This window comes from Octodon degus, unplaced genomic scaffold, assembly GCF_000260255.1.
Source record: "Octodon degus isolate 3935 unplaced genomic scaffold, OctDeg1.0 scaffold00083, whole genome shotgun sequence".
Taxonomy (NCBI): domain Eukaryota; kingdom Metazoa; phylum Chordata; class Mammalia; order Rodentia; family Octodontidae; genus Octodon; species Octodon degus.
The window spans coordinates 11,123,435-11,136,553 of NW_004524659.1; the positions used below are offsets into that span (position 1 = coordinate 11,123,435).

Here is a 13,119-nt window from a genome sequence, read left to right on the forward strand (position 1 = left end):
CTTTCTTTCTTTCTTTCTTTCTTTCTTTCTTTCTTTTTTTTTTTATTTTTGTAGTACTGAGAACTGAATGGACGCCTTTCTATTGAGCTACATCACCAGATCCTTTCCAATTTTTTTTTTTAAATTTTGAAACAGCATCTCACCAATTCACAAAGTTGCCCATGCTAGCCTTGAGCTTCTTCTCCTGTCTAAGCCTCCCAGAATGCTAGAAATACAGGTGTGGGACACCATACTTGGTTAGCTATGGGTCCTCCTCTTCCTCCTCCTCTTCCTCTTCTTCCCACTCCCCCAACCTCCCTCTTCCTCCTCCTGCTGCTGCTACCACTGTGCTTCTAGTTCTGCTAATCGAGAGGGTCCTGCTATGTAGTTCAGCCTGGCCTCAAAGTCTCTGTAATCCTCCTGCCTCAGCCTCCTGAGTGCCTGGATTACTGGCGTGTGCCCCCACACCTTGCTCATGCGATTCTGATTCTGGATGTTTTCAGTGTGTGGCGGGTTTGTCAGGACACAGCGCCCTCGCCATCAGTTCTGAGGAGCGTCTACACTGGAAGGTGGGGCTGGAGGCACAATCCATTTGAGAGCAGGTAGACAGGGAGAGCACATCTGAGCCACGTGAGAGCTGAACGTGTCCTTCACCCCCAGCACCGAGGCTAGCAGCGATCTCTGGGGGCTGGGACTGCCCCCGCATGGCTCCGTGTCACCCTCACAACTAGTAAGGTATAAATGCAGTCTCACCTGGACACCATATCCCTCCTTTGGGCCACAACATCCACCTCCTTCATGTGACCCTGATGGACAATCCTGCCTGCATCAGTAACTTCCTCAGGCCTTGGGCAGCGTTACTGCAACTCTCCCATCCCCTTTATCTGTTCTCAGTAGTGTTTTTTTTTTTTTTAGTAGTTGTTTTCTTCTGCAGTTTTCCCTTCACATTTCTTTTTTGGTGGAACTGGGGATTGAACTCAGGCCCTTGCGCTTGCCAGGGAAGCGCTTATTCCACTGAGCCATCTTTCCAGCCCCACATTTCGTTCCTCTGTACCAAGTCATAACCAAGGCAGTTGTACTGAATGTGTATTACAAAGATCTGAAGTAATTTTGCTACAATTAGAAATTTATTGCATATAATCAGTAGATACATGATACTGATAGATTACTCGGCATTGGAAAAAAATGTCAAAAAGAAAAACAAATATTTTTAAATATCATCCAGTTACAGAGGTTCTCCAGGATCAGGGCTAGGCCTGAAATAGCTCCTCATTTTTCAGAGCAATCCTGTGAGCAGATTCATCTCTGCCTCTTTGTTTCTTTTGTGACCTAGTTATGTTTCGCTTCATGACAAGGTCCTTGCCAGGAAGGCTAGGAAGCCCCAAGAGGTGGGAGTATGACTAAGCTAAGTTTAGAGGCAAGTGGAGGCTTCTCTGAAGGCACCAGGCGAGCCTATGAAGCAGAAAAAGATGAGGCCAATCTCAGGGTTGGGGCAGAGGGGCTTGGGATATTTCTGAGGGATGCTGGGAGGGATGAGGGAGGGCAAGATGTCCTTTTCAGGACCAGCATGCCCCTTGCACACTGGGGGTCTTGGCTAAGTAGAATATCTTCATGAGATAAGGCAGCAGCAGCAGCAGGTGGAACCAATGAAAGCCCCTTTTTCAGTAGTTGCAGAGCCCGAAGACTGGAGTTCCCAGTGTGTGATTGAGGCACAAGCACTTGGTTAGTGAGGGGTCCCGGCCAATGGCTCTGGCTCCTGGAAGGCACAGCCAGGTGGGCTCGGAGGAAGAGCACCCTTGACTAGGGCTGGCTGACTCGCACGGTCACGCTGGAGTTGGTCATGCGGGTTCCATAGTGGCCGGCCCAGTACAATGTGTCCTTGCCCAAGTGTTCAAAAGACACGAAACGGACGCCCACCTTGATGTTGGAGAAGACGTGGGTGACCTGTAGGTAGAAAAAGGGGTCAGCCCTGTGGTGCCACACTCCTGTCCTCCACACCTGAAGGCGCTTCCAGCAGATGGCATTTTCCAAAAATGGGCACTATCTCCTCTCCACTGCACATGTTCTAGCATCTCCCTGCTGCCCCATCAAGAGCTGGGTCTAATTCCTTTCCTCTTGCGAGTGGGCAAGTGCATCACCACGAATGCGGTGGAAGTGAGTGGCTTTAGCCAAGTGACTTCCTAAGGAAGGTCAGAAAAGGCAGTGAAGCCTTTCTGCCCCCACACAAGCAGGCTGGCTGTCCTGAGGACACTGTAGTGAAGAAAATGAACTGAGCCAAGGGGCTGGTGAGATGGCTCAGTGGTCTAAAGCACCTACTTAGAACAAGCTAAGCTCAAGCAAAGCACAGGGACAGCGGTTCAATCCCCCAGCACCACATACCAGCCCGCCTGCCCCCTGGTGGGCTGAGCTGGCCACACACTAAATAAATATATAAATAAATAAATATTAAAAAAAAAGAAAATGAACTGAGCCAAGCCTAGGCATCCCCTGTAGGAGTTTTGGGACTAAACAGAGATAATATTTTTCCAGCTGCTAATGGCTACGCCTACACCTACCCCTCACTTCCTCTGCAGCCATCATTTGGATGCCATTGTCTGAACACAAGAGATTGGAGCCAGATTGCTCAGCTGGGCTCTTTCCACCCACCCGCTGGGTCAGAAGACACCAGAGCTAATCATATAATGAAATTGATTCTTTTTTTTTTTTTTTTTTTTCCAGTACTGGGTTCAACCCAGAGATGTTCTACCTGACAGCCTCATTTCTCTCATCCTAAATAATTTTGTCTTTTTTAAAATGTATTTAGTACAGGCTCTAGAGGGTCTCACTGCACAGAACCAACTCATACTGATGCTCTTGTTTTCAATGTCTGAAGAGCTGGGATTAATGGTGCGCTACTATGCCCTGTAACTAACCTAACCTCAACGCCCCTCTCCCCGGGGTAAGGGTGGTACCAGTACCCAGCATGGCATTTATTTTTCATTTGAGACAAGGTCTCACTAAGTGGCCTAGGATGGCCTCATAATTACAATCCTCCTGCCTCAGCCTGCTGGGGAGCACAGATTATAGTCATGCGTCACCACACCTGGCTAAGGGCTATTAACTTGAAGTCCCCAAGTCTTGGGATCACCTGTTTCATAGGAAGAGTTAATGATCCCAGCCCCTCCTACCAGTCCCCTTCTCCTCAGACTCACCTGAAAGTACATGCTCGTCCGGTGTGCAATGGAGGCACGTATGGCAGAGAATTCATCTAGGACGGTGTTGTTGGCATCTAGAAGTTGGACACGGAGTTGGTACCTACCGCCACACTCATGTCGGGTTCCCCACCTGTGGGACGAATGAATCCTTACAGGCTGTGTTTGCCATCTCATCTCTGGATGTCTGCCTCTTTCTTCAGAAGAGGTAAGGCTCTCCCTGGGTATGCAAAACCAGGTCCTCCTGTCATATCTGGCCTGAATGTATTTATCTGATGAGGAAGGCAAGACCAGGTAGGCTGCAGGTGGACTGAGGGCAGGGCCCAGCAGAGCCACGTAGATAGCCTGGGGGAAAAGGCAGCAGGCTACTCCTGAAAACCAAAGGTGGGCACTTGGGAGGGGGCTCCAGGAAAGCTGAGCTGGAGGTTGAGACTAACCACACCAGCAAATGTGTGTGCCTCACATTCATGCCAGGATGAGAACATTCTCTCCAGGAAGGCGTCTATGGAGACTCTGCTTCTGGGACCTCTCCTGGACACTGCCTCGGGTGCTTCCTTTCTTCGCTGATTTTTGTTTTGACACAGGATGTCACTATATAGCCCAGGTTGGCCTCCAACTCAGGGATATTCCTGCCTCAGGCTCCCTAGAGTGCTGGGCTTATAGGTGTGTGCCACCACATATGGCATTCTCAATTCTGTTTAATTTGTGCCTTGCCTTGCAGTAGACTCGAAGTGTGTAATAGCTTTCTACAAGCCCTTCTGGTGTGAAATTGTGTGGAGGAGTGGCTGTGGGAGTTCCGCCCACTTGCTGTCAGTGTCAGAAGTGAGGATGGTCTTGGGGACTGTGACTCCTAACTCTAGAGTTGGCTCTCAGTGCTCACAGACATTGACACCTGGCTTTCATCTTCAGACATTCAGATTTCATGAGCGTACAGTGTGGCCTGGCATAAGGAGTCTGAAAGCTTCATGGGGATAAGCAGAAGAATTTAGGGTTCTTGTAAGCAAAGAGCACAGATATGTCACACATATTGATAAACTATTTTTCCCCCCCAGAACAAGGGATTGAACTCAGGCCCTTGTGCTTGCCAGGGAAGCACTTATTCTACTGAGCCATCTCCCTGGCCCTACTAAACAGTTTTATTGGGAATGCATCTCTTAAGTAAAATGAGAAAGGCTAATGATGCCATAATACTGAACTTTTTGTGGCTGGAAATTGAAATGGTCACTTGGCTTGGATCCCTCTTTTCACATGTGAGGACCACACACCAAAAAGGGGGTTCTTTTCCCTCATAAAGGTGAAAAAGGGGGATTTGAGAAAAATATGGAGGGAAAAGAGAAAGAGACAGGAAAGGAAAACTATGGAACCATACGTAACACATTAATTTCAGAACAGGGAGCACATAGTTATAGGTGATCATGGATTTGGCTTGTTGAAAATTAGGTCCTGTGTCTCTTAGGGAGTCCTCACATGCCAGTTTAAGACCATGTACTCTGGGGTCAGAAAAACCCACTAGGTGCTGCCAGGGTCTGCCCTGGCTGTGTGATCAAGGCAAATCACCTCTTCTCTTTGGACCCGTTTCCCAAAAAGCTCTGAATAATTTGAGGGCTAAAGTCTCTCCTTTCCCTTGTGATCAAGGTTCAAAATAGATGAGTTCACTTATAAAGCACTTGATTTACTAAAGGCTCTAAAACTTGAGGTCTCAGGGTCCAAGCTGGAAGGTCTGGCCCCAGACTCTAAGTCCTCTGCGCGTTGCATGTTTCGCCTCTCGGCATGGGGCGTCTCATTCAGACAGACTGAGCTGCATTCAAGACCTCTGTCCTGGATCCAGCCTGCTGTCTGATCCCCCATATCCCTTGGGAAGGACGTCAGGGGTTTCAGGTAGGTCTCTGCTAAGTGCTAGAGCTGTGTCCCTGGTTAAGTCTCCCCACCCCCGTGACCCTGTGGGAGGAGCCCTAAGCTGGTTCATCCTCGCAAACCGCATGCGACATACAATCATCACACTCACCAGTCTGAGACACAGATGTCAATCTTGCCACTGTCCAGCAGTTCTGGCCACAGGCCCTCGGCCTCCAGGTTCAGGATCTGCTTCTTTGCACACCAACTAGGAATGTGGGAGAAGGGCTATGAGAACAAGCAGATCTTTCTCAACAACAGACCTGGCCCTTGGGGAACAGGGGCTTTTACCCATATGAGGTGACAAAGCAGGTCTGAGAAGGCGCCCCAGGCACTGGTACCAAGTTGTTCTCCACAACCCAGCCATCCCCACTGTGCCGCGCCCTCCAGTTCTGGAACCCTTCTGTGGAACAAAAGAGAACTGTGCTCAAGATCTATTAGCAAAAAAAAAAAAAAAAAAAAAAAGATTCAGTAGCCCACTCTGGGTTCCCTGTAGCTCCGCCCTTCCCAGAGATTCAATTGCCCCCCTTCCAGTCCCTGATTGGCTCCACTGAGAGAGAGAGCCTTGTTTTGACTCCGCCCGCTAGCCACTCCCCAGAAGGCCTGACTCCACACTTTCCACCCTCTCCTCGGTTGCTCTGCAAACCCACCCGTCTCACCAGCTTCCCGACTGGTCAATATGCGGTCTGGCTTTGCCCCTCAGGTTCCAACTTAAAGCTTCTTCGCCTACGCGATAGGGATCGCCCCGCCCCCAGCACCTCTCCCCTGGGTTCTGGACTTCTCCCCGCATATGACCTCCTGACCTTGTCCACAGGGGTTGCGGATGAGGTTTCGTCCAATGGGTTTGAGCAAGCAGAAGGGGATCAGAGGGCCGGGTGTGGCGTCGCCGGCAGGGGGCAGGCAGCTGCGGACGAGCTCCAACAGGGCGCGGCCGGAGGCGCTGTCGTCCCAGGCCAGCATCAGCAACCACAGGGCCTTGCTGTCCACCAGGGACCTCCAGGTGCGGCACACTTGGCGGCAACTCCCGAGCAGCTCACACGGGGGCACGCGGCTCAGCACGGCCAGGAGCAGCTCAGGCGGCAGCAGACTCAGGTTCAGCCCCTTCCCGGGCTGCTGCTGGGTCTGTGACGCGGGGACCCCGGTGTCCCAGTCCTTGGGGACCGAGGTGCCCTTGGTCTTCTGTCCAGGCTCAGCTGTGGCTGCGGCTGCGGGGGTGGTGGTGGTGAGGGAGAGGTGTCAGGGCGCGGAGGCCTCTGTGTGCCACCAGCCGACACCCCAACAAGAGCTGACCCAGGAAACGACTGCCTTCCACCTCTTCTACACCTGGCAGCTCTGCCAGTCGGGTCCCTGCCCCGCCCCCGCGACCACTGCTGCCTCCCAACCTCGGCTCCCTAGCTCTGGTGGTGGGGCGTCCCTTCCGGACTCTGGGTCACCTTTGGTCTCCCTGCGTGCTGGGCTGCAACCTCTGCATAGCGGGACCATTAACACCATGGGCCGTTGCTCTTGCTGTGAGGTGCCTTCAGCCTCTCCGGACCCCACCTCCTTACCATCTCCAGGGAGCATCCAGCCTCCGTGCCTCTGGGTCTCCGCAGGATCAGAACAAGGGTCTCCCAGTGAGGTGTGAGGCGCCCAGCAACCACTCCCATCTGGCTAGGGAACGCTGGTAACGGTGGAAAGATTCTTATCACCTCCTAAGGCTGGACAGCCCAGTAACATGTCCCAGGCCCTGCACAGTCTTTCTGTGCCCCTGAGAAAACCGGGGGGTAGAGGCCAAATGACTTGCCCAGGGTTACACAGCTATAGGTAGCAGAATTAAGATTTGAACTTAGTCATTCTAGTCTAGAACACTCTTTTTTAGCTATGCCCCGTAGGAATGTATGAAGTGTGCCATATGTCATTTTAAATATCCACCAACAGACCCTGGCATAGATACTTGCATTCTGTGGGGGAAAATGGGATAAACAGTAAACATAAGAATCAAATTCAATGTATTGGTGAGATAGGTCAGTGGTGAAAGTGTTGGCATAGGCAAGCTTAGGAAGCCACAGGTTTGCCCTCGGATTGATCCCAATCATTGGCACCACTTGGCATATTAGACTCTCAGGACAGGCTGTGATGGCAAAAAAAAAATTAAAAAAAAAAAGATGTCTCACAAACAAAAATAGAATTTTTCCCAGAATGCAGGGATACGTGCTGGTAATCCCACACTCTGGAAGTCTGAGGCAGGAGGATGACAGATTTAAGATGATTGCTAGAAACCAGACCAACCCTGCAATTTAGAAACCCTGTCCTCCTCGCTCAGAAAAAAAAACGTTAAAGACTGAGGCTGTAGGTCAGTGTGAAGGCCCTGAGTTGGATCCTCAGTACAGAAATAAATAATAAATCGACTTGGGGACTCCACAAATGTGGCAAAGAATGCAACAGTTTTATTAGAGAATAAGCATTTGCACACTGTAAAGTGAGTAAGCCATGATGAACCCAGCTAAGAAATGAACTGTCGGGTGTGTGAGAAAGTATTCAAGTTAGGAAACCCAGCAGGAGAGGGGAATGGGGCCCTCTACACAACTGAGTAAGATGGAAGTTAATGGCAGGCAGATAGGGGTGGAGCTCTAGGGAGTCAGTGCAGAACGGGAGACCCACACAGATTGAGGCTGGAGTGGATCTGAAGAGGGCCAGGCCTTCAGCACTCGCTGTAGACAAACAGCAGCTTGGATTTTACTGGGATTAGCACTGCCCTGTCCTGTGGGCCCAGACAGGCATCAGACCTAGGGATGGTGACCAGCACACGCGGCTGCCCTTGCTCTTTACACAGGAATGCCTTTGTTCTTTCTAGTTGGAAGTTGCAGATAAGCTGAGGTCAGGAGGTGCACGTGCCTACCTGTGCTACCTGCTGGATTCCCTCTCGGGCCAGCACTAGCTAAGTAGCTGCACTGTAATCCTCCAGGCGGATTGTAGTTTGCCCCACAGCTGGCCAGCTTGTGACTCTGCTGTAGAAAATATGCTTGACCAGGAGGCGGGGCGGTGGCAGCTCGCTTTCCACACCCGCTCCCCTCTGTTAGGGGCTTTCTCTCAGCAAGCATTTCCTACTCTTCCCTGCTTTTGTCCCAAGTCTCAGCTTTGGTGTATGGAGCTGCGCACCATGGAGCTCCCACCTAACAGTGGGAGTCCCCTTCTCAGCTGGGTGGGTGGAAAGGAGGAGACCCCGAGTTCTGGCAGAGGGACTGGCTCAGGCGCCAGCCTCCTTTCTTCTCAATACATTTTCAATAAACTGTTGACTGCCAAGATTTTCTGACATATCTAATTTGCTCCAACACTTACCTCCTGCCCATGTGGTTTCCTTTCTGCACACATCTACCTGCTACTACTGGCTCTTCCCTGCCCCCTTACTTATTATTTGTCTATTTATTAACATATTTTTTGAGACAAAATCTTGGTCTGTAATTCAAGCTGGCCTAGAACTCAAACTAGCCCAGGCTGGCCTCAAACTTGTGGCAATCTTCCTGCCTCAGATTCCCTAAAACCTGAATTAAAGGCATGTGCCATGCCCAGCTGGTTTTTTTTTTTTTAATTTTATTTTATTGGTACATTTTAGGTATACATAAGTATAATATTCTCCACAGGGCATTTCTACCTGTACATGCTCTATCTCACTGCTTCTTTTTTCCCCCCATTACCTTCCCCTCCCTTCAATTCCTCTTCCCCTCATTTATAAAAGCTTGTGTCTCAGTTCTTTTTCTCTCATTTCTGAGGCAAAATACCCAACACCCAAAATGAAGGAAGGAAAGGTTTATTTAGCTCACAATATGTGGAGGTTTCAGTCCATCCTCGGCTGGCTCCAACAGCAGAACAGCGAGAGCAGGAAGGGAGGAGCAGCGGCGGCAGCAGCAGCCAGCAAGTCTCTCCCCCTTCCTTATATTGCTCTCAGGCTGTCCGTCCCAGGCCGGGTGCAGGGCTCATGCTCCTAATCCCAGCAGCACTCAGGCCCATAATCTCAGCATTGGATCTTGACTTTATCACAGAGTCTGGAAGCCGGCCGCCCAAGCGCTTCATGAGCCTTAGTGGGGACAACTAGACCCAAACCATAAGAGCTTGCTTACATTTTTCTCTCTTTTTTTCCTTTTCTCCCTGCCCTCCTTTGTTCCTCTTATCATTTAAACATTTTCTTCCTATTTCCCAATGTCTGTTATATAATAAAGAGTATTGAAAGTTCTGGGATTGTGCACATGAGCCACCGTAACCCATTCATATGACTTGTTTTTCTTTCATAGTTTCTATCTGGGCATGGTGGCACATACCGGTATCTCCAGCAGTCAGGAGGCTGAGGCAGGAAGGTTTCTTGAGTTCCATGCAAGCCTGGGCTACATAGTGAGTTCAACATATAGCAAGGTCCTGGTGCATAAAACAAAAGCGGGCGCTGGGACTAAAGCTGAGTGGTCAGGGCCTGCCTGGCAATCTCAGGGTTCTGAGTTCAATTTCCAGTGGCAAAAAGAAAAGGAAAAACCAAAAAGGGGTTTTAAATAAGCTTTAGAAATTCAAGTAGGACGCAATGGCAGACACTGGGAATTTAATCTGTATTCCTTTTCCCCACTCGGCTCGCCAGAGGCAAGCCTCACTAATTCCTGGAATTACATGTCATGCGGTAATCTGAAAAGAGAAACACAGGAGTGAGTTCCAGCAGGCCCTACCTCACAGGATCATGTCCAGGACAGTTCCCCCAGGCAGAGAAGGGAATCTTGACTCCCCCAGCACAAGGCAAGCTACAGTTTGCTGATGACCTGTTGCAGAAAAAAAATTTTCAAGATGTACATAAGAAAGTTTTTTTGGGGGCCAGGGATATAGCTCCGCAGTATAGCACCTGTGTGGGAAGCTGCAGGGAATGAGTCTGCTGCCCAGGACCACACAAAAGTTCATTGGGCAGAAAAAAAGAATGTATTTGGTGCAGCGTCTCCCTACACAGCTCAGACTTGCAGTGGTCCTCCTGTCTCAGCCTCCCCAGTGCTGAGATTACAGGCCTGCGACATCACTCCTGGTCTTGGTGGCTGACTTGGGGGTGAGGCGTATGTGGCATGTGCTATCAGGGATAGAACCCTGGGCCTTGTGCTTGCCTAGGCTGGCTCTTAGATGGCTGAGCTATCTCTGCGTCCCTGGGCAAAATTTTAAACATATAATCTCAGGATCAAATGTAGGCCCTTAGAGAGAAGCACACCGAGCCTGGAGTGAGTAGAGTGAATATCTGTATATTTGGTAGAGGCTCTTGTTATAGAGGCTCTTGCTATGTTGAATGTCTAGTGATCCTCCTATCTCAGCCTCCCTAGTGCTGGGATTATAGACTTGAGCCACCAGGCCTGGTTTGGGACCAGCACAGTGTGCTCAGGGTTCTGGGGCTAGCACGTGATAGCGGGGGTCAAACTTGGGTCCTTGCACTTGCCATGTAGGTGCCGAGCTAGCTCCCTAAACCTATTTCTCCATTCTTGAGGGGTGCAAATCTATGGAAAGAGAGTTCAATTTACAGGTGTCAGGTAGGGGCCTTCCCACAGGTTGGTGGTGCTGGCCGTGCACAGGCCCAGGCCCACCCCACAGGAGGAAAGGTCGTGGCTGATTCCACAGGTGGAAAGCACTGGCTCAGCTTACTGTGTCTTTTACACTCTTAGAAAATTGTTTTTGCATCCAGTGTGGTGGTGCAGGCCTGTAATCCCAGCACTAGGGAGACTGAGGCAGGAGGATAAGATCGTTGTGAGTTTGACAGCAGCCTGGGCTACAAAGTGAGCCTTAAGCCAGCCTGAACTGCATAGCAAGAGCTTGTCTTAAAAAGACGCGCGCGCGCGCACACACACACACACACAAATGTTCTTTTGGAATTTTCTGGAAAGGAAAATATGTGAATAAGTGGTGTCCAGCAGGTAGAAGTTTTTTCCTAAAAGTTTGATTTTACCTTTTTTTTTTTTTTAGTTTTAAAAGCACTATTTTAAAGATACAACTTTCTGTGATTGCTTTTTACCTAACTTTCTGTCTTTGACCCTACCTCATTACTGTACAGAATGCACTGATAGCCGAGTACTGGCTTTCTGGATGGGGACACAAAGCCTCTCAGTCACCATGAGGGGAAATGAAGTGGCCTTTTTGTGTCATGTGAGGCAGGTGCATTTGAGAGCCCCAGGAGGACAGGACTGTCCCACCCAGGACAGGTCCTCTTATTGGACCCTCCCAGGTCCTCTTATTGTTCCATGTCCTGTGCTTCTCTGTGGGGGTGACTTAGGAGATTAGGGTGAGGGGAAGCTGGCCAGGAAGTAGGCAGGGCCTGTTAATTACCAAATCCTGGAGCACATGCCCAGAGCAGTTCCCAAAATCCTGTACCTGGACTTCTCTCAAGACCTGCAGCAGGCTGTCAACACAATGGCTGAGCCCTAACGTCAGCCTGAGGCATGGGATGCAGGCATCTCCACTCAGGACCCGGATGTAGAAGTTCTGGGTTTCCTCAGTGTGACTCAGCCAGCGCTCTCCCTGGTGTCCTTATCCCTGGCTCTTTGCTCTTTCACCCTGCTCAAGCTCCCCTATAGAGCCAATTTCACCTTCTGTATTCAGTTCTACATTTTCACATAAACTTTATTACTTTTTTCCCCCTGACTTCATTTGATTCTTCTTTCAATGAGAAAAATTTAGCAACCAGCTCCAGAAGGTGACGTGAGCACCACACAACCCAGTGACCTTTACTTGGCAAGCTGCTTCTAGAAGGAGCTAATTAGTAACATTATTTGGGGAACCAGCCAGGAGGAGACCAGGTAAGGCCCATGGGCACACTTTTTTGTTTTTGTTAAAACATCAGGGCTTGAGTTTTTCTCCTTCCTTCCCTCAGGGCGGTGGCCTAGAGGGCCTGCTGAAGCTGGCTGTAGCTGACTTGTTTCCTCTGTGTTCTGAGTCCCACCTGAGGGTACAGCTTGCTGGCTGGCTGTCTTCCTTGTCTAAGTACAGGTCATTTAAAACCTATATCTTGGGCCGGGGAGATAGCTCAGTGGTATAAGTGCCTGCCTGGCAAGTGCAAAGTCTTGAGTTCTATCCCCAGTACCACAAAAACAAACAAACAAAACCTATGTCTTCTGGGATATAGCTCAGTGCCATAATGGCCTGCCTAGCAAGAGAAAGATCCCGAATGAGATTCTCCATGCCAAACCCCCTCCCAAGAAATGTATGTCTGAAATCCTGCTCAGACATGCTGGTCCCAACCATGGGCATGCTGAGAAGGCGACTGAGACTGGTCGTGATCCTGCTGGCCTGTAATCCCAGGGCTTGGGAGGGTTAACCAGGAGGATCACTAGGAGTCCACTCTGTGCAGTGAGACCCTGTATTTCATATATAAAAAAGAAAAAAAAATAATAGAAAATAAAACAAACCTGTTCAGAAGAAATAAATAGCATTTAAAATTGAACTCAAACTAAACAAAAAAGGTATGACAAAACTAAACAAAAAAGGGGATACAAATGAAGGACCATCTTGTATCTGTATATACAAAATAGGATAGATATACAGTTACTTTCTCTTAATTCAATGAGAAGAAAGATTTGTACTAATAGTGTTTGGCCACGATATCATGTCTGCATCTTGTACTATGAATAACCACTATGAAGACAACGGTATGCAATGTATTAATTATTGAAACTGTCCTAGTAATTGACTTTGAAACTTTCTCATTGCTATTTGTTTCTCAATAAATTAATTTTTTTTAAAAAAGCCGAGCCTACTGTCGCACAGCTGTAATCCCACCACTCCATTGGCTGAGGTAGAAGGATCACTGACAGTTGCTCCAGACCAGCTCTGGGCTACAAAGTGAGCTCAAGCCCAGCCTGAGATACATAGTTAGACCCTGTCTCCAAAACACAAAATAGTGGGGGGTCTTCCGGTTAGCTCAGTTGTTTAAGCACCTGCTCATACAAACGCAGTCAGGTGCAGGATACCTTGGTTCCAATCCCACCTCCACCTGCCTTACCAGACACACCCTTAAGGCAGGCTGAGCCAGGAAAAAAAATCCTTCTCAACTTTTGCCAAGAAAAGAAAAAAAAAA

At 49.3% G+C, this 13,119-nt stretch overlaps 1 protein-coding gene across 1 annotated transcript in view; it reads right to left on the reverse strand.

Moving 5' to 3' along the window:
* Nucleotides 1–1,224: 1,224 nt before the first annotated feature.
* LOC101578278 (F-box only protein 27-like) overlaps nucleotides 1,225–13,119 on the reverse strand; it is a 29,483-nt gene continuing 17,588 nt past the window's right edge. Inside the window, exon 6 of the mRNA XM_023721541.1 lies at nucleotides 1,225–1,923. Within this exon, the coding sequence (XP_023577309.1) occupies nucleotides 1,780–1,923 (144 nt within the window). The 3' untranslated portion in view covers nucleotides 1,225–1,779. The remainder of the gene's footprint in view (nucleotides 1,924–13,119) is intronic.